Raw genomic sequence first — 21,357 nt, 5'->3', positions numbered from 1 at the left:
TTGTTTAGGCATTCTGACTATTTACAACAATATTTTGATATGGTGACCGTACATTTGAACCCATGTACATTTGAACCCATGCGTATATCCACGGGTTTAATCTATATGCGGGTGCTAAAACCCATGGGTTAGGGTTAGTATGGGTTTAACTATCCGTGAAACAAAAAAAATTCCATAGGTGCAATAGCATACAGGTGCAATTGTCATGGGTTCAAATGTACGTGGGTTCAAATGTAATGGAACCTTTTGATATATATATACCACGTAAATATTTTTACACAATAACAACTCTATTCCCCGGCTTGCCGCCATTCACACACTCATTTTTTAAAACCATCACCGGTGCTTTCAAACCATTCTCCACTAGTGCATTCGATATGTGATTCAATTGGCTGACGGTGATTTGTGGAGTGGTCGCTTTTACGTACGCCATCCAATCTGGTAATAAAAAAATATATACAATAAATACCAATTGGAAAAGTTGACAAAGATTTTGCATCAATCACTGAAATGTATAGACATATATATATATATATATTCAATCAGAGGATCATTAGCACAAACTTGGTAAGAGTATTATTACGACAGTGTTAACATAAAGTATCATCTAAGTTATAGTAACTTAAGACGAGTTAGAAATAATAGTATTTCCAGAAAAAAAAATTTTTTGCGGGATATCCTAAGGACTAAGGCCCAATCTAGGCTTCTTTACCTTGCTGTAGTTTCTGCAGGCCTTGGTAGTAACGTACACGTTTGCTTTGTAACTCACGTTTAAGTATATTATTCAGACATAGATTTTAGCACCCTAATCTCCGATCATATTTGATTGTGTCTTGTCCTGGGTCATAAAATTTTAACACTCCAGACAGAATGCAGTACAGTAGCAAGTTGTCATGTGATGTATGGATAGTGGATACTCTGGATTCAGTTTTGTTATCTTTAGGCATGGCCCACAGATGTTATGTTAAAGTGGACTAATTTAGTGATTTTTGGGCGGTCATGGTCGGAGACTGGAGTAGACTACACAGTGAGCTATAACAAATGGAAGCATGTAGTTTTTTCAACTGATGCTCAGTTTTATTGTAAGACTCGTCACTCGTACTACAACCCTAGATGGCCTAGCAGACAAAATACCGCTATTACTGGAAATGCAGTTTTGGTTTGGAAACAATGACCCAATTATATAGTGCCGGACATGGTCATTTTCACTTACTGCTTATTTCTATACTTTTCGACAAGACAACCTGAACAGCAAAAAAAGCTCGTTATTTGTTTTTATGGATACATGGGGGATTCGATGCACCCGACAGCTATGTGTAGAGTCACTCATACACATGTTCCAGAAATCGGAGTTCTCCAATGGAATCGCTGCTTGAAAATGGCGTGTACCATATAGGCCCCTTTTTAGCGCCAACTGTTCTGAGTTAGGATAGATAGATATTAAACTTGCATATTTCGTTAACATTAGCTTTGACAATAGGTGTAGCATAAAATGTCGGAATAGAATTTTATGCTCAAACAAGGGTCACACTAAATGACGTGGCGGGCCGGGCCCGTGGGCCACCTGTTGCACCCCCATGTTCTATATTCTATGGAATAAAATCGCTATTACGCAGATATGTTTGTAAAAAAAAAAATCATTTATTGTGACATAAATTTAAATAATATGTGATTTGCTAATAAAATGTTGTGTAGGAGTCGTTTTGTGCCTTAATGACAAAACATGTTTAAATTTTGAAACAGTGTTCAAATGTCAAATTGGATCTAAAAGGGATATGTAAACAATTGATCTTAATATTTCCTTTTTCTTACTTTGTACTTCACATCACCGTCTCTGTACATTTACGTATGACTTCAATCCTCTCAAACTTACCTTCTTCTTCGCATCCAACAAACATGAAATAAGTCTTATAGTCAGTCAGAAATATGAATTCGTGTCGAGCAACATCTGCAGCCTCTGTGAACAGGAAGAACGTTTTTTTTTATTGATAACTGTAGAACAGGATGCAAACGTGCAGACGTCTGTTAGGACAAATTCAGGCATCATCTTCGTTTAGCATCAGAACATTTCAAATTGAATGCCTGCCAATCGGATAGTTTTTTTTTTCTGAAATGTTCAATATAATAAATCCACAAGGTTACACAACTAAAATCCGACTATTCTCAAAATACAGGGGGCTTAGTAATTCGATTTATATCTATAAAATTAAAAAAATGGCAAATGGCAGTCAAGATTACATAAACGAAACAATGGTTACAACCATGTTTGAATGTCTGCCGAGTGTAAAAAATGTCTGATCAACTTCAAAAAAATTTTGTTCTTGATTGCTACGGAGATAAAAAGGAAATCGCTGGCAGAAGAAACATACATGGGAAAATAACGATCAATTTAGCTCACGGGTAAAGCGATGCAGAGAGATAAACGTCTGATATCTCACAAAATGCCAAATTTTATATATAGAATTGATTGGTCATTTGACGTTGTGCTACATCTCGTGCACCCACAGACCTCTGAAACCCTTTCGGACCCCTTAGAGGTGAGTGGACTGCCGGTTGGGAATGACTGGCCTTGAAACTATATCTCGGATTGAATTTGAGATTACTCAATATTGTATATATAAAAAGTTCGGTACTCCCGTGGTAAGTGCAACAAGATGGCGGACACCGGGACGTAGTATATATGTTTATCAGGTTGAGGTTGGGCCATAATTTTAGATACAAATACTACGGGAGTCACTTGGCTAGTCGCCGAACTCGTGATAGAACTAAAATAAGGAAAATTGGAATCAAATTACAGCGTAACCCTAACCTGGTACACATATTATGTCCGCCATATTGTTGCCCATTCTACGGGAGCGCAGAAAATTCACATATACTGTTACTGCATCAGTAATGAGTCGTATGCGACTTGCGAATTTCTGACTGGTCACTCGTGATATTAAAAAATAATTGGATAAATGATTAATTATATAACACGTGTACAAATCTATAATCCAAAGAAAAGAAACATTGCATGAAAATGTTCCACCTAAAACTAATGAATATATTGCACCGGCCTTCTGGTAGAATAAGTAACATCGAAAGAAACAAACAGTAAAAAAAAAAATGAGAGAAAAAAATTGCATACCCGCATCAGCAAGCTTCCGTATTCTGACGCTACTATGATCATTGAAATGGTGTAACGCCGTTCCCAGTTCCATCCCTGAATCCGAGAATATAGAAAAAATCGTTGAAACATCAACGTGATTTTTGGTAATAATTATAAGACGTTGAAATATCAATAGCAGCGCCAAATACACTCACCACTTAATCTATTCATCTTGTAAACACCAATTTTGTTTGTACGGAAAAACTCCTCACGAATAGATAATCTACTGAGTTCCCTGATAACAAAAATACTTGTCGTGGTGATTGCGATTATGCTCAGCACGGGTCAATGGGGTGGTGTACGATACCTGTTTGAAAATGTTGTCATATCTAAAATCACGCGATCTTTTTCTTCGGTAATATTCTGAATATTCCAGCAGCCGATTGGTATCGCTGATTTAGGTATATCCAGAACATCATAATAAGGACCCGCTGGAAGCTGAAAAATTGTTACATAAAAATTAATGAAATCTATCTTCAACAGCATAGTTCACACTACTCACGCACATTATTCCATTCGATGTCCTTTTTCAGTGGAGTTCCGCAAGTTTTATCTTCTGAAAAATCCCCATATGCAATCAACGTTACAAGTATTATTTTTACCACAATAAAAAATGCCATATTGTAGTCGAAGAATGAAATATTTTTGAATTTATAATGTAGAACTGAAAAATATGACTCAAATTACTTACAATACTCCAAAATGAAAGGTTTTAGTTCTAAAACATTTCAGCCTAACAGCTGTCTTTTACTGGGGTATAGAGCAGACAGAAAATTTAATCATCAAGATGTAATGCAGTTACATACAAACTATACATGGAAGCATACAGATACAGATTACGTTTATAAAATGAAAATCATGATTTAATAAATTCAGCTATCGATAGGGTTGTGTTGATGTTGCAATTTGTTTCGTTCTGCAGTCCATCATTTTTGAAAGTCATATTCAGCCTAGAGCAGCCTAGAGTCTGATAAAATGTTCTTTAGACTTTATATATTTGAATATGTTCACAGTCCAATACAAGACATAATATAGGAAAGAAAGCTACAAACACAGTCGTAGAAACGAGGATAACTGACTTTTGTGCGTGAAGTTTCGGTACACATTACCTCTGAAAGTAAACATATAAACCTGAATTACCCTCAAAATTATGTAAGTTCAGTGGTATCATGGGAAATTGATCATTGTGCGTGACATATGTTGCACGTCAGAATTTAAAGTTTTGTATGGGTGAGCGATCCAAAAATTTCGCCTTCGCTGGCAATATTTTTGGCACTCAATTTTTAGACAAGAGCCGTAAAATTTGAAAACTGCTTACAAATCCAATCTGGTACCCTGAAAATGGTTTCCTCAAGACAACGGATACAACTTGCAGCCTACCACTCGTCAAGACTGACGAGAATAACAAAACCGTAATTGTAACAGAATTTTGATAAACTAAATCTTTTCAGTGACCACCGCATTTGGAAGGAAGGGAGATCCGACTCGAAGATCCCCAGAATATAGATTAGAATTTAATTCGGGAACTACAGTCGTACACAAAATTCCATTGAGTTCATGGGCATAAAACTTTGAAATATACTTACAGTTACTATACGCTCTAATAACTATAATACATTGAAAAAAGAATTAAAAAATATCTACCGCACAAATCTTAATGCATTCAGTGAATGCCACATTCCTTAGTCGAATTCGTCGGTCATCAGGCCTATTTCTGATACGGTTTTCGATGCCAATTTTGCTGAATTTGATGTTTTTTTTTCTTGTTTGATCATATTATTCGTTTTGGTCGTTATTTATTCATTTTCTCCATTCTTGCGCAAGCCTTAATGCCCTAAATCTACTTGCTATGGTTTCTTCCTACTTAATCTTTCATATAGTTAATTCTGTTGCCCAAATTTCATTTGTGTATCTATCTATAACTCCAAAATTAATAACCGTAATCGTGATTGCTAGGAATCCCCCTCCATTTATCTCCGCGTTGCGTCGTGTTAATAAGAAGCACAACATTTGTAACTGCGCTGACCCAAGCATGAAGCTGACAATTTAAACATTTTTCCCCGACTGACTCTCTTGTTTTGGTGCGTGAAGTTTCAGTACACATTACCTCTGAAAGTAAACACATGAACCTGAATTACCCTCAAAATTAGGTAAGTTCAGCGGAATCATGGGAAATCGATTATGTGACATATGTTGCGCGCCAGTGTGACACCATAGTTTGAAGTTTTGTCTGACTGAGCGACGCAAAATTTCCGGCTTATAAATCCAATCTGGTATCCTGAAAACTGCTTTCTTAAGACAATTGATGTTTGCATCCAGGCACTCGAGACCGATGAAAATAGCGAAACCGTAATTGTAACAGAACATTGATACCACAAAATTTTTTCAGTGTCCACAGCCTTTTGGAAGGAAAGGACGTCGGACTCGAAGATCCTCAGAATATAGATTAGAATTCGATTCAGGAATTCCATTGAGTTTACGGGCACAAATCTCAATGCATTCGGTCAAGGCCGAATTCATTAGTCAAATTCGTCCGTCATCAGGCCTATTTCTGATACAGTTTTCGATGCCAATTTTGCTGAATGTGAGGTTTTTTCTTATTTGATCATATCATTCGTTTTGGTCGTTATTTTTTTTTCTTTCATTTTTACGCAAGCCTTAATGCAATAAATCTCATTGTTATGATATCCTCCTACCTAATCTTTCATATAGTTAATTCTGTCGCCCAAATTTCATTTGTGTATCTATACCTCCAAAACTAATTACCGTAATTGTGGTTGCTAGGAATCCCTCTCTATTTATCTCCGCGTTGCGTCGTGTTAGTCAGGAGCACAACATCTTTGACAGATTTCAGTACACGTTCAATAATCTCCTGTCAGCATCGTATTTTCCCAAATCTGTGATTAGGAAAACAAAAAATAAATTTATTTTTCAAAAGATAATATAAAGTATATCTTTTTAAAAAATATTGGACTAGGTTAAAAACACATAATGGGCCACGCGGACTTTATTTGATCAAAAATGCATCTTGAGCAAAAATGAATTTTGTTGAATTGGGTTGGGAAAAATACAATATTGCACCGGTATGGATGTTTCATATTAATTTATCGATATAACTCGTTCACGAGCTGTAGCATACCGTCACGCTAATAACCGAATTGCGTAAGTCATTTTTAGCAGTTTTGAGAAAAACGTAAAAAACTTCCTAATTATTGTTGTGCCATTGAGAGTCAATAATTTGCCATGGTTCAATTTTTTGATCGTAGCCGGGTTTAATTTAATTTGTATGACTCGGTTATGTGACGTCATAATGGCGCACTGTGACTTAGGCAGAAATGTGTCTATGGCTTGGGGACATACGCAATTTTGCAACTTGCCTATATGCACCAGTCCTGAAAACCAAACAATCCAAAAACGAATGTAATTTCTAGTATCTACAATGTCTAATCCCCAATATTGCTAATCTGTTTCAATTACATTTTTTTTATGTTTAAAAATATATATTTCATCAATATAACATGCTCTGCAAACCCACCGAAATTATAAAATAAAACAGCAATGTACCCTTATATAAAAGCCAACCAAGGTGAATTGGACTCAGACAGTGAATATCACAAGTGCACGCCTTCCTATACTATAGAATAAATTCAAATTTATAAGCGCTAAGCTAGAATCTGAGATGCAAAAACTCGAAAATCCTTCGGCGAGGTTATTTTGCCTTTGTGACGTCACAATAGTCCTGCGGTAACAACGATAATTCTTTATGACAAAACAATTGCACATGTCATGTCATACAAAATCTCCATTTTTATGGGTTTCAGAATTCCTAAAATAAAATTTGAATTAACAGACAGGTGCGCACCATTACATAAATACCTATTTTATAAATAAAAACTCAAAGCCGCCAAAGATGACTTACACAATTCGGGTATTAGCTTGACGATACAGTGATTGTCCAGTCGTTCAAATAAAACTATTATTATGCAACTTACCGAATACTAACTGGCACAACATGATACAGTTTTATATATATTCAATTGAACTGATATATTAGCCCAGCCTGAAAAAAAAACACTCCTAATAATATCACAAAATAAAGATAAAATTACCAGGCTTTCAGTTGCGTTCGTCTTTCACTGTCCTCTCCAACTAAAGTCGGGATGAACAGAAATTGTCATAAAATCAGGCTATTTCCCACCAACCTGCCAATGAGAATTTATGGAGCCAACATGTTGGCTATTCCGAACAGCGGTTCTGTATTACCGTAAAACCGTCCCGCCACTACCTACCATTACTGCGAAATCCTATTCTGTCACACTGGAGAGGACTATCACGAATGCTCCATGTATTTTCAAGTCTTCCATCATTAGGTAGTGAGATACTTTGCAGACTTAAAGTGATAACGTTATCCCAAACTATTTCCTTGCATACCAGTATGTTCCCCAGCTTTTAATTTTTTGGGGGGGTGGTTCGAAATTTAGGGGGTGGTAAATAATTTGCTATTAGCGATGAAACTATTTGTATTCTCAAAATTTTGTATGTCTTTAAGAAACGATGTACATGAGGGGTCCCCCAAATTGATTGACGGCGAGCCAAAATACACCGCAGAATAAAATTGTAGGGCCAAAAAAGGGGAGCGAGAAAAAGTGCGCGACGACACGGCTGGGGTTCAGAAAATTTTGAGAAATAGGCACCAAAATAGGCCTAAGCTTGATTTTAGATACACCTAGCATCGCAGTTTGTTATGTAATGAAATTAATAATTATGATATTTAGCTGATAGAATTCCCGAGGAATAAATAACAAGCACGGCTTTCAGCAAGTAATTTGCAACTGATAATGACTAATGAAGTTACTTGCTCATCAAGCATATGGCATCGTATGAATGGCTATTTATGGCTTGTTTTGTTACACATTTCACAATATTTTGAACATGTTTGTTTGACTTTTGTACGAATCAAGCAATGAATTAAATTTTGAAATACGCTCGTCAACTGATCATAATAACGCATAATGTTGTATTCCTTCAGAACTGAAATATTTTGTTGGCACGGAAGACTAATCGCTGAAGTTCGATTTTTTTCAATAAAGAAATAAAAACACTGCCATTCATCTAAAAAATGTCTGTTTTCAGTGCCTAGTTTTCGTTTTGTGACATCTTTAAGCTTTCTTAATATATGGCTGATACGGTATCTAAAATACTGCGGTGTGTAATCCTAATACCCATACGTATACATAAGATACCGGTATACCGCATTTTTTCCACGCGCCGCCACTGGATTATATTCCTATTTTTTGGTCGACAACCAGATCTGGAGGATTAACGCTAGCGTATTGTATTCCAATAATTCAGCGGAAACTTATCTGAGACTTGGAACACTGTTATGGTATATTTCACCCAGATAAAATGTGCAGACGAAACATATCACGTCATATAAAGTCTGTGTCTGGTCTGTAGTAAAACTGACTTGCTGACCCATGCATGAAGTTACAAAGAAAAACTGACTATGCTCACTCATGCATGAACTTACAAAGTAAAACTGACTACACTTACCCATGCATGACCTTACAAAGTAAAACTGACTACGCTCACTCATGCATGATGTTACAAAGTTAAACTAACTACGCTCACTCATGCATGCCGTTACAAAGTAAAACTGTCTACGCTCACTCATGCATGACGTTACAAATGTGAACTGACTACGCGCACTCATGCATGACGTTACAAAGTAAAACTGACTACAATCACCCATGCATGAAGTTACAAAGTAAAACTGACTACGCCTACCCATGCATGAAGTTACATTGTCAAACTGACTATGTCACCGATGCATGACGTTACAAAGTAAAACTGACTACACTTACCCATGCATGACGTTACAAAGTAAAACTGACTACGCTCACTCATGCCTGACGTTACAAAGTAAAATTGACTTTTCTAAGTAAAACTGACTACACTACGCTCACCCATGCATGAAGTTAAAAAGTAAAACTGAGTACGCTCACCCATGCATGACGTTACAAAAACTGACTATGACACCCATGCATGACGTTACAAAGTAAAACTGAATACGCTCACTCATGCCTGACGTTACAAAGTAAAACTGACTCGCTGACCCATGCATGGATTTACAAAGTAAAACTGACTACGCTCACCCATGCATGGAGTTACAAAGTGAAACTGACAACGCTCACCCATGCATGAAGTTACAAAGTAAAACTGATAACGCTCACCCATGCATGAAGTTACAAAGTAAAACTGACTCGCTGACTCATGCATGAAGTTATAAAGTAAAACTGACTACGCTTACCCATGCATGAAGTTACAGAGTAAAACTGACTATGCTCACTCATGCTTGAAGTTACAAAGTAAAACTGACTTGCTGACCCATGCATGAAGTTACAAAGTAAATCTGACTATGCTCACTCATGCATGAACTTACAAAGTAAAACTGACTATGCTTACTCATGCATGATGTAGAAAGTAAAACTACTTATGCTCACTCATGCATTAAGTTACAAAGTATAACTGACTACACTTACCTATGCATGACCTTACAAAGTAAAACTGACTACGCTCACTCATGCATGACGTTACAAATTTAAACTAACTATGCTCACTCATGCATGCCGTTACAAAGTAAAACTGTCTACGCTCACTCATGCATGACGTTACAAATGTGAACTGACTACGCGCACTCATGCATGTCGTTACAAAGTAAAACTGACTACAATCACCCATGCATGAAGTTACAAAGTAAAACTGACTACGCCTACCCATGCATGAAGTTACAATGTAAAACTGACTATGTCACCGATGCACGACGTTACAAAGTAAAACTGACTACACTTACCCATGCTTGACGTTACAAAGTAAAACTGACTACGCTCACTCATGCCTGACGTTACAAAGTAAAATTGACTTTACAAAGTAAAACTGACTACGCTCACCCATGCATGACGTTACAAAAACTGACTATGACACCCATGCATGACGTTACAAAGTGAAACTGAATACGCTCACTCATGCCTGACGTTACAAAGTAGAACTGACTACGCTCACCCCCGCATGAAGTTACAAAGTAAAACTGACTCGCTGACCCATGCATAGATTTACAAAGTAAAACTGACTACGCTCACCCATGCATGGAGTTACAAAGTAAAACTGACTCGCTGACCCATGCATGAAGTTACAAAGTAAAACTGACTATGCTCACTCATGCATGAATTTACAAAGTAAAACGGACTATGCTTACTCATGCATGATGTACAAAGTAAAACTACTTATGCTCACTCATGCATGAAGTTACAAAGTAAGACTGACTCGCTGACCCATGCATGAAGTTACAAAGTAAAACTGACTCGTTGACCCATGCATGAAGTAACAAAGTAAAACTGACAATGCTCACTCATGCATGAATTTACAAAGTAAAACATACTATGCTCACTCATGCATGACGTACAAAGTAAAACTTCCTATGCTCACTCATGCATGACGTTACACAGTAAAACTAACTACGCTCACTCATGCATGACGGTACAAAGTAAAACTGTCTACGCTCACTTATGTATGAAGTTACAAGGTAAAACTGACCACGCTCACCCATGCATGAAGAAAGTAAAACTGACTATGCTAACTCATGCATGAAGTTGCAAAACTGACTATGCTCACCACCCATGCGTGAAGTTGCAAACTAAAACTGACTAAGCTTACCCATGCATGAAGTTACAAAGTAAAACTGACTATGCTCACCCATTTTCTTGATGGCCCCTCACTGCATTTATTTTGGTAGCCTTTCAGGAACCCTAGTCAATTGGGAACTTAGATTGTGTCATTATAATATTTCATGCCAGACAAAATAAAGATCTGAATCTGGTTCTTGATGTATGAGAGAATAACATGGTTCAAGCGTCCAACTGATAATAAAAACCTTCTTATCAGTTAAATATAGCTGTCTGATACAGACAATTCTGCTGGGTGGAGCTATATCATTTAATAGCCTGACTAGATCTGCCATTTCGATAGGGAATAGAAGAATACAGTCAAAATCGAACAAAGCAAATAAATATATTTCATTATACAGATATATTTTCTCCATTTATTATATATATGCAAAATACAACTAAAACGTATTGGCAAAGTAATTGGAGTAGTAACATTTTTTTGAATAATCAAAATGAAATTGTAAGTAATATATATTCATTGCATATAGTAGCATTGCATTTTTTAACAATTAAAATAAAAAATATATTCTAAATTGATAAAGTATAATACCGAGCTTCCATGTGGACCCAAGGGGTGTCGGTTTTTCCACTCGTTAGGACTTTTAAATGGGGTCCTATCGCGCTCCAGAAAAATCTGAAACGCCCTATGCCCATATTTAAATGCCAAACGAATTAACTATTTTGGGCAATGTGGGAAACGGGACCATACTAATAAAACCACAATGGACCACCACAAAAAGTTCACTACCAAAAATAGTGGCTTGTCAAAATAATAAAAACCCAGTCATTAATGCATTATATTATACCTTATCGTGATTGTCTTCGCAGATTTTGTTCGGCTTCTTCTATTTCTCGGTAAGTTATCTTCTGCTAGAATAACATTAAAAATATCAAAGCCTAATAAATACCCTATTATTACTAATGGCGGGTATTCCTAATGGCGGGAATGGGTCTAAATCTATCTATAACAAATAAAATATTGAAAACAAAAAAACCATGGCAAGCCCTGTTAATAGTTAATACTTTTCCTCCTTTGTCGGTGTCACGATCTTCTGTTTCCTGCTGCAAATATCTCAAAAGTAGAAAAGAGAAAATAATGATTATGACAAATAAGATAGGCAAATATGGATACAGCATATTACTAATGATGCTTTATCAATAAATATTCAATATCAGCAATAAACATAATACTTCGTGCATTATTGTATCAGTATTAATATAATCAGAAAATATTATATCGAACTAAAATCAAAATGAACACTAGATGCAAAGAGTAAGCCTGCCTCATAAAACACATGTATCATATTTACCCGTCTTTTAGATTTGTCTCTGGTTCCGTCTTTTTTTAATTTCTTCAGTGCCTTCAAAATTCTGTGTCTGAGAAGATAAGGTAATATTAACAATATCTAAGCATAATAAAATTCGTAAAAATATTTAGATTCAATTTGTTGATTTTCCTTGTATCAGTCTTTTCCTTAATTTCTTCATTGCCTTCAAAATTCTGTGCCTGGGAAGCTAGAATAACATTAAAAATATCTAAGCCTACTAAAATTTGTAAAAATATTTACATGTAATTTGTAGATTTCCCTTGTGTCCGTTTTTTCTTAATTTCCCAGTGCCTTCGTAGTTCAGTGCCTGAGAAGCTAGAATAACATTAAAAATATCTAAGACTAATAAAAACCCTATCATTCCTAATGGCGGGAATGGGTCTAAATCTATCTATATTAATATAAATTAATTTCTGATGATATTTTTCCTAGATCTCTCGAACTCGCGATGTCGATCGACAAATATAAAGAAAATAGACATGGCGAGTTAGCCCTCTCTTTCTCTCGAACTCGCGATGTCGATCAAAAAATATAGAAAAAATAGACATGGCGAGTTAGCCCTCTCTCTCTCGAACTCGCGATGTCTATCAACAAACATAGAGAAAATATTCATGGCGAATTAGCTCTCTCTCTCTCTCTCTCGAGCTCGCATTCAACGGCTGTTTAGAATAAAATGAGACTGCTGGTAGCGAAATAGAACTTAGCATTTTGTAACTAACTGGGTTAGATTGCATACTGTTGATTTAGTGCTCACACAATCAATTAATATGATGATATATTTAGCATGCTTAGAGGAAAATGTTAAGTTGAGACATCCTTTGGCGCGGCGGTGTGGCTCAACGGGCTAAGCGTTAGGGGTCCGGTATAGTTTTGTACCACATGCACTTCTACTTGGCCTGGCTTAACAATTTTTGCATATGTAAACCCTAACCCCCACCTGACTACGTCACCGAAAAATTACGTCATTTCAACGCCACAGTGCCGTAATAAGGCCCACCAAAGTATGCGGATGGTTGTCCAAAGCGCGCAGACGATCACCCGAAATCGAGCAAGCTATTTCTCTCGTTTCTCGTCACAACGATCACAATAGGAGAGAGATTGCCGCCTTGGCGAGTTCGTTATCGGCGGCGCTGATGCCATTTCGGGCGATCGTAATTATATCGGCAGGCCTTATGGCGTGTTGATGACGTCGTAGTGTCGTAATTTTTTAGTGACATAGTCAGGTGGGGGTTAGGAATAACATATGCAAAATTCGTTATGCTACGTCCACTGGAAGTACTTGTGGTACCAAACTATACTAGACCCAGCGTTAGGCATACGCTCGCCACCGCACCTCTAATTACTCTGCGTGGGTTCGCAGGTTCGAATCCCATGCAGGGATAGTTATGTGCGAGAGGATTGCTGGACTCCTCGCCGTCGTTGGGTGGTTCACGTAACCGCTGGTCGGTTATGGTTTCCTCCACCACCAAGTCCATGCTTCCGAAAAAAACAAACCCGACTCGGAATGGTAACCGGACGAGAGGCCGTGGTTCGCCATATGGATAAGCCGTATTATTGGCTTTCCTCTCCCCCGGGATAAATATGTAAATCTTAATCTTTGCGTGTCGCGTACCGTACGCTACCGGTACGTTTTTCTGTCACTTTGTCATCCCTTGCATAGTATTCTAACCAAACACATTTAATCCTCACTATTGATAAATATAAATAAAACAGTTACTTTTCCATCTCCCATTACAGGAAGAGCCTTCGTACAGTTGCAGGCATACCGGTAATCCGGTACCCGTTAACCGCCGTCGCATGGCGAGGGGTCCATGGCGAGTTAGCCTCCACCCGTTATGTGCAAGAGCAGTGGTTCCCAACCTTTTTTGGCTAGCGACCCCCTTCGGTGGTTTACACATACCTCGCGAGTCGCGACCCCCTGCATCACTTTCTATACTTATCAATAGAACAACCGGCAAATTGAATATTGTGCAATTTAATTTCATCAAGCTGCAGTTTTACTCTATGTGACGGCTGGCATTGAAACCGCTTAGTCAACTGCGTAATTCGTGGTTGAGTTTTTGACAAAGCTAGTCGCATATCATCCTCGATTTTCATTCGATTTCGTGCCTTTGTTTTTATCTGAAGAAGAGCTGAAAAGCCGCTTTTGCACAAATACGTTGTGGCAAATGGTACCGTACCGGTAGCAGAATTCGGAAAGATAAGTTCATACATGCAGCACCAGAACTAGGCTAATGTTTTTTCACAAAATAGATCACGTGACAACGAAGATCAAGAAGTTCATATTGCACGTCCTCTGGTACATCGGTTACGCCCAGAGAAGAAAACGATGAAACAACATAGACTACAAGCCTACTCTGCATTAAACCGTAAATATATACTACTACTAGATGTCCAACTCCGCTCGCAGTATAATAAACAAACTAAGGCGAAGTTGCACCTCCAAGTGGCGGGCGTCACGGTTGGTTTTGTTCAGACAAGATGCTTAACGACGACGACGCTTCTGCATCACAGCTCGAAAACTAGCCCTGTTCATTGATGCCTAATCGAAATATTTGCTGAAAGGACGAAGAAATTTGATAAAAATGAACAAATAATTGTGAAAATGAAGACACAGTCTGACTTGCAAATGACCAGGATGATGTGACAACTTCCTTGTCGAAAGAAAGCAAGGCATCAAAAATGCGATGCATTGCAAAAAATGTCAGTCAGATGTAGGTAAAGTGGTGACGAAAATGAATACTTTGCACTTCATATAAAAAAAAAAAAAACGCTTAGTAGCACAGCATTTTGGTCTCACTCCATCTCAAGTATTGTAGCCTTCACAGAAGTTTTTTCTCCACTTGACCTATAATCAGGGCTGCCACAACGTCCTTATTCTTAGAATTTGTCCTTATTTTGAAGGTCTTTGTTTTAGGAAATAGTTTTGTCTTTATTTCTAAGAAATATCTTTATTTTGACGTGTGTCCTTATTTTTAAGCTTTTAAATGAATATACCAGTAAATTAAACTTTGAATTTAGTTTAGATCTGGAACTTCATAAGAGATAAAATGAGTAAACGTAAAAAATTTGCCGTGATGATTATGAGAAAGAATTCAACGGCGTCAAACTAAACGAAGGGCCAGTGATTTGCGCACTGCAGCTTTTGTGAATGTGACAACAATCTGGAATGCATAGGTAGAGCAGCAATTTCTGTTAATAATGCAACCCAGAAACACAAGGCTCTGCTCAAGAAATTAATCAAACCAATCTATAAATAACTTTTTTAAGAGTCAATGATTATACAAAGGCTATCTCAACACATGCAAGCAGCATAAATTTATTTCCATCATCACATCATTGAACATCCGACACTTGATATAGAAGAAAAATATTTTCAAATCATTCATGAGCGAATACCTATTAAACAATGTAACTGAATGTCAAGATGTAACAACACTACTTGAAAAAGTATTCAAAATATTTGAGCAAATGTATACGCAAAGTACTGCTTCCAAAATAATAACAACAAGATGGACAATAGGACTCATGGAATACGAAAACAATTGAAGAAACAAAGCAGCTAGAACGAAGATTAAGATGTATGTGATTACAGTCAAGTACTCCTGAAGTATGCGTACCAAGAAATGAGGACACCGGAACGTAGTATGTGTACCACGTTAGGGTCAGGCCAAAATGTTATTCCTTTTTCCTTATTTTAGTTCCATTACGAGTTCAGGGACTAACCAAGTGAGTTTTGTAGTATTTGTACCTAAAAGTATGGCCTAACCTGGTACACATACTATGTTCCGTTGTCCGTCATCTTGGTACACGTATTTCTGGAGTACCCAAGTTTTTTTCTCAATAATCCATAGAAATACAAATTATTATTTTAATTACTAATGTGAATAAACACTGAATATCGAGTTATATTAATAGTGGTATTGATGTTTTTTAAAGCTTTGGGAGTGGTTCTTAGCTGGATTAAAAAGGCAATTTAGGTTCTATCACGTGGAGATTGCTACATATTTCTTTTTAGTTGCTGCTTTTCAATCAACTGGAGTACCGATGGATTCCCAGCCCCGCGAACTGCAAAATATGCATCTTTTAAACTGAAAATCTTTTGGCGATTCATTCAATATTTAAGGTGAGGCCCTACGGGCATTGCTGAAGATTTTGAAGGGGGGGTGGGGGAGGTCTGAAATCTTTAATTGACAAGTTAGACCAAAACACCTAGCAGGTCTGATCGTAAATGTTAGTTCATAATAGTCTCGATGGTCTAACTCTAAAAAGTGTTTCAAGCCAGGAAAAATTTATATGTATGATATAGTAAAACAATTTAGAAGACTTTTATCTTACACTTAAAGGGGGGTCTGACAGATGTTTGGTCTAATATGGTATATCACATGTTGAAGGTACCAGTATTTGGAGCCCTTCATACGCTGGAGAAGCAATGAAATGTTGTTGTTTTTTAAATATGACTACAGAATGTGTTGCATGTAGCTGTATGGCATTTATTTTGTTAAAAAATCCTTGAGCTAATCACCTGTTGTAGACTTCAAGTGTGTAAAATAATTTATGAAATTTCAGCTGATCTACTGCAGTCTTTTGTCTCCAGATGTTTCAGAGAGTAGTAGTAGATTTCCGTTTTTGAGGGAAGCCACGTCAGTACTGCTGTCGCATGTGTCAAAAAAGGTATTTTGCAGTTTGCAAAACTTGGCGTTGCTTCAAATTCAGACATCTCCGAAATCCTAGCAACAGATGCAGGAAGAACCTACAAAGAAAAATTTCCCCGGTTCATCTGTTATTAATGACCTGAATACTGTTGGTAATTTTAGAAATAATAATCATGATCCAAGTATTTAAATGCTCAATAGGAGATGGATCTAATTAGAAAATACAAATGAATTAATACCCAAAACAATTCTTTGTGCTATAGCCTACCTGTGCTTAATATTTAACAGACATTTTTATCAAGCTATTGAGTTAAACATGTTGGTCTGAAAGTTTACATGGCTGTTTCAAATATTTTTTTCAGACATATCTTCATAAAATCCCTCTAGATGTGTTTCCATGCCAAAACCCCGTCTGGTGACAGCAAATCATTCTTCAAAAGTGAGTTTCGAGACGTCTGCAAAAATTTATATTTCAGTTACGATATTTTGAAATAAATTGCCCACAACGATTGAACCTTGTCTACCATCTAAGCATGTATGTGTTTATATATAAGTATAACAGCCACTTTGAAAAAGTATTATTTGAGACAAAAATGTGAATACCCCACAAACCAAATTGGAATTAATAAAATGTAACAATTCCAGGAGAAATATTAATGCATTCGACAAATGTGGTGGATTTTGCAGTAGCAAAAAAGTTATTGCTATTGATCACAAATCAATAATTTAAAAACACATAATTCAAAACTTTTTGACACATCTAAAATTATAAATATATATATATATATGTTGAAGCCATGTTTAGATAATAGCAATAATAGGTATCCAATTTATGTGAAAGGCTAACTATTTAGTACCAGCCTGAAATCAAGCAAAATGGATTATCATGGCAAACGTAAAACACCTCTTATGTTGTAATATGCAGCTGGTGACTTTGTATAGAGGACTTGCACGGGTCACGTGACCTTGTTACTGGACGGCAATAAAACAAAAACGTCCATTTGGCTCCTGTCAGTTGCAAGTCGGATTATACGTTTCCGTTTTGTTTGGCTGTTGTAAATGGTTATTTAGTATTGTTCCGCTGGCTGTACGTATAGTATGGACAACGAAATGGATCTTCAGCTATATTCCACTGTTTTCAAAAGATCCGGAACGTCGCGCAATGTGGACATCATCTATTGGCAGGACTGTTTGGTGTCAAGTCCAGAAGCCATCTTACTCGTGTTTCACTGTTTGCGGACAGCACTTCGTTGATGGTGAGTCATGATGTGCCGTTATCAATTTTTTTAAATATTCATAAGCTCCCTCATTTCAATGGAAAGCAGATGACAAACTACTGTTATTGGTAGGCTTAGGCGTAGGCCTACTTGCAGACTTGACTCGTGTAAGGTATTTATCAATATTTGCCATAAGGTATTGTTTCCCTAGTTAGCAGGTAATCTATTAGTAAGTGTGAAAATTTGAATAGATAACTAAAGTTTAACGCCAGTGCTAATGCAAAAAATAACCAGAATTCAATTGAATTCTCTATCTGAGAATACGCTCGCCACCGCATCTCTGATCCCCCTGGGAGTTTCACAGGTTCCAATCCCATGCGGGGATAGTTATGTGCGAGGGGATTGCAGCTCTCCTCCCACTAAGGGTGGTTCACATGACCGCTGGTCGATTACGACATCCCCCACCATCAAGTCCATGCTTCTAGTTCTAAAACAAATAAATGGCTAACTAATCCCGACATAGAATGGTAATCGTACGATGTTGCACCTTGCAATCTGTCCCCAACCACAGATAAATTCTATCCTAAAAACTACCCACATTGGTAGGCATAGTTGTGTTTTGAAAGAAATCTTCATTAATGGTCAGAAGGTGTTGTCTGATTGTTTTGTTAGTTAGCAGGTAATTTATTACTGATCTGATACACAAACTTGGCACTGTCAAATGATGATTAGTGTGTAATTTATTTTCAGGAGAAAGGGAAGATAACCCATTATCAGCTGCTTACATGTCCCATTGATATTTGAATTTTCGCCATCCCCAGTAAAAGAAGAGAATAGTTAGAAAAAAGAGGATTTTGAAGAAAGGCAAAAGGCAGGACCATTTCCACAAATTCTGTTAACTTGTATGCGTTGCAATATTAATTCGCAGTTGTTAGCATAAACATTTAATGTGTCTTTCGACTAGACCTACCACACTTTAAAAAAAGCCGTCTACACCCCTTTTCACTAAAACCATAATACTGTAAAATATTTGATAGAAATTACCCCCGAGGCATCATATCTTCCATTTGAAAGGGCAGTGGAGGCAGATACATTTTTTACTCTAAATTATGGAATGTTACTCCCAGGTTATCTTATCCTTGCTTATAGATATCTTGAGGTTGGTGACTCCAACTGACCCATGCATGCCACACTGAAAATTCTCTTGTGTACCCATAAAATAAGGCTGTTGGAGCCTTCAGACCTTGAAAACAGTCGAATCTGAGCACGATGGATTCATGTGAAACATGTAATACACGTAATATGCATTTAGAGGCAAAAATATCCCATCCTAAGCAGCACCGATCCACAACCTCCTGCCTATGGAATCAAAACATTAGACAAATTGGTGTACTGTGCGCATTCACAAATTTTTGCGAATCAAGTGTGCCTTTTGACTGAAGAAAATTAAGCATTGAAATGGTCAATCTCAATATCAACCTAGTATCTGCAGATAAAACCAATTGTTTTTTAAAAATACATTTTTGATGTGCTTTATTTTTCAAATATAATTTATAATTACTCTAAAATGAATACCATGAATACTATTTGCAAATTAGCTTGGGTTATACCCCTCTCAAATAAAAGTTTAGACTCTTAAGTCGTATCTCATAATATTCTTTAAACAAAAGGTTGCGGCTAGCCGGCTACCCATCAGAATTTCCTTTCAGATCACAAAGTCGCAATATTACGCCTCGCTTAAGTTTCATTGGCAACTGTAACTGGTTGTAGTGTCGGTGTCCAACATTAGACTGAAACCTTCACGACCAGACCCACCGAAACAATTTTTTTTTCTTGATAGGGTCGTCTTGAAGTTGATTTCGTTAAAGCACAATGGACACTCTATCTCCACCAATCCACAGTAATGACAAGTTACTTTGTCATTACGATAAGCATCAATAAATGGATACTGAGGATGTATTATCAAGTCACGCATGCTGAGGTCTTGTGCCACTGTGGTATTGTTGCAACTTATACTTTGCCATCCATATATTCCATGGTCGCACCCATATCTGTAAGATAAGAGTTTTCATAAAATCTAACGGTCAAGGAAGGTGAAATTTATGTCCATATCCCACCACAGCCACTAGTCGTAAATGAATTTGATTCCGGGTAGCATATCTTTTTTACCAATGACAATAAAAAGACATCAGTTGTACAAGCACCATTAGGATAGGATTTATCTGGGGGGAGCCAGTTATTTGTTTTCAGAAGCATGGACTTGGATGGTGGGGAATGGTCGTAACCGATCAGCGGTCATGTGAACCACCCTCGGTGGGAGTAGAGCTGCAATCCTCTAGCACATAACTATCCCCGCATGGGATTGAAACCTGTGAAACTACCAGGGTGATCAGAGATGCGGTGGCGAGCGTATTCCTAGATGGCGAATTCTGGTTATTTTTTGCATGACCACTGGTGTTAAACTTTAGTTATCTATTCAACCTTTCACACTTAGTAATAGATTACCTGCTAATCAGGGAAACAATACCTTACAGCAATTGATTATTAATTCCTTACTGTCTTACACAAGTCAAGTCTGCAACTGGAAGTAGGCCTCCTAATAACAGTAGTTGATTATTGATTATTAATTCCTTACCGTCTTACACAAGTCAAGTAGGCCCACGCCTAGGGCTACTGATAACAGTAGTTTGTCATCTGCTTTCCATTGAAATGAGGGAGCTTGTGAATATTTAAAGAAATTGATAACGGCGCACTATCACCACATTATCACTCACCATCAACGAAGTGCTGTCCGCAAACAGTGAAACACAAGTAAGATGGCTTCTGGACTTGACACCAAGCAGTTCTGCCAATAGGCAATAGATGATATCCACATTGCGCGACGTTCAGGATCTTTTGAAATCAGTGGAATATTACTGAAGATCCATTTCGTTGTCTATACTATACGTACAGCCAACAGAACAACGAAATAACCATTTTCAACAGCCAAACAAAACGCAAACGTATAATCCGACTTGCAACTGACAGGAGCCAAATGGACGTTTTTGTTTTATTGCCGTCTAGTAACAATGTCACGTGACCCGTGCAAGTCCTCTATACAATGACAGAATGAGTATGGGAAAAAGTTATCAAGATCAGTAGAACTCCATCATAAAACACTAATTAATTGAAGTTAAAATATGTGTGTTTAATTTATGTTTTTCATACAGACGTCACAATTTCAATCACCCATCAGTTAATTTGTATTCTTGCTTACTGCTTTGATCACACAGCATAAATCCTCAC

At 37.2% G+C, this 21,357-nt stretch overlaps 1 protein-coding gene across 1 annotated transcript; it reads right to left on the bottom strand.

Annotated features, from left to right (window-relative positions):
• Positions 1–250: 250 nt before the first annotated feature.
• LOC120336884 (uncharacterized) lies at positions 251–3,804 on the bottom strand. The gene is made up of 6 exons (XM_039404657.2): positions 3,655–3,804; positions 3,456–3,586; positions 3,304–3,383; positions 3,128–3,202; positions 1,874–1,957; positions 251–438 (listed from the first exon to the last, which is right to left on the bottom strand). The coding sequence occupies exons 1-6, from the start codon at positions 3,766–3,768 to the stop codon at positions 275–277; spliced, it is 648 nt and encodes a 215-aa protein (XP_039260591.2). The 5' UTR covers positions 3,769–3,804; the 3' UTR covers positions 251–274.
• Positions 3,805–21,357: the final 17,553 nt, after the last annotated feature.

The sequence above is a fragment of the Styela clava genome, chromosome 2 (genome assembly GCF_964204865.1).
Source record: "Styela clava chromosome 2, kaStyClav1.hap1.2, whole genome shotgun sequence".
Classification (NCBI taxonomy): Eukaryota; Metazoa; Chordata; class Ascidiacea; order Stolidobranchia; family Styelidae; genus Styela; species Styela clava.
The sequence above is the reverse complement of the archived record's forward strand: the minus strand, read 5'-3'. Positions and strand labels throughout refer to the sequence as shown.

Excerpts from the sequence above, each read along its gene's own strand:
- LOC120336884 (XM_039404657.2), bottom strand. The coding sequence starts at position 3,768 with ATGGCATTTTTTATTGTGGTAAAAATAATACTTGTAACGTTGATTGCA. Across the intron at positions 3,203-3,303 it reads CAAGATGAATAGATTAAGTG|GGATGGAACTGGGAACGGCG; the intron begins GTGAGTGTATTT and ends TCTCGGATTCAG. Across the intron at positions 439-1,873 it reads TGTTGGATGCGAAGAAGAAG|ATTGGATGGCGTACGTAAAA; the intron begins GTAAGTTTGAGA and ends TTTTATTACCAG.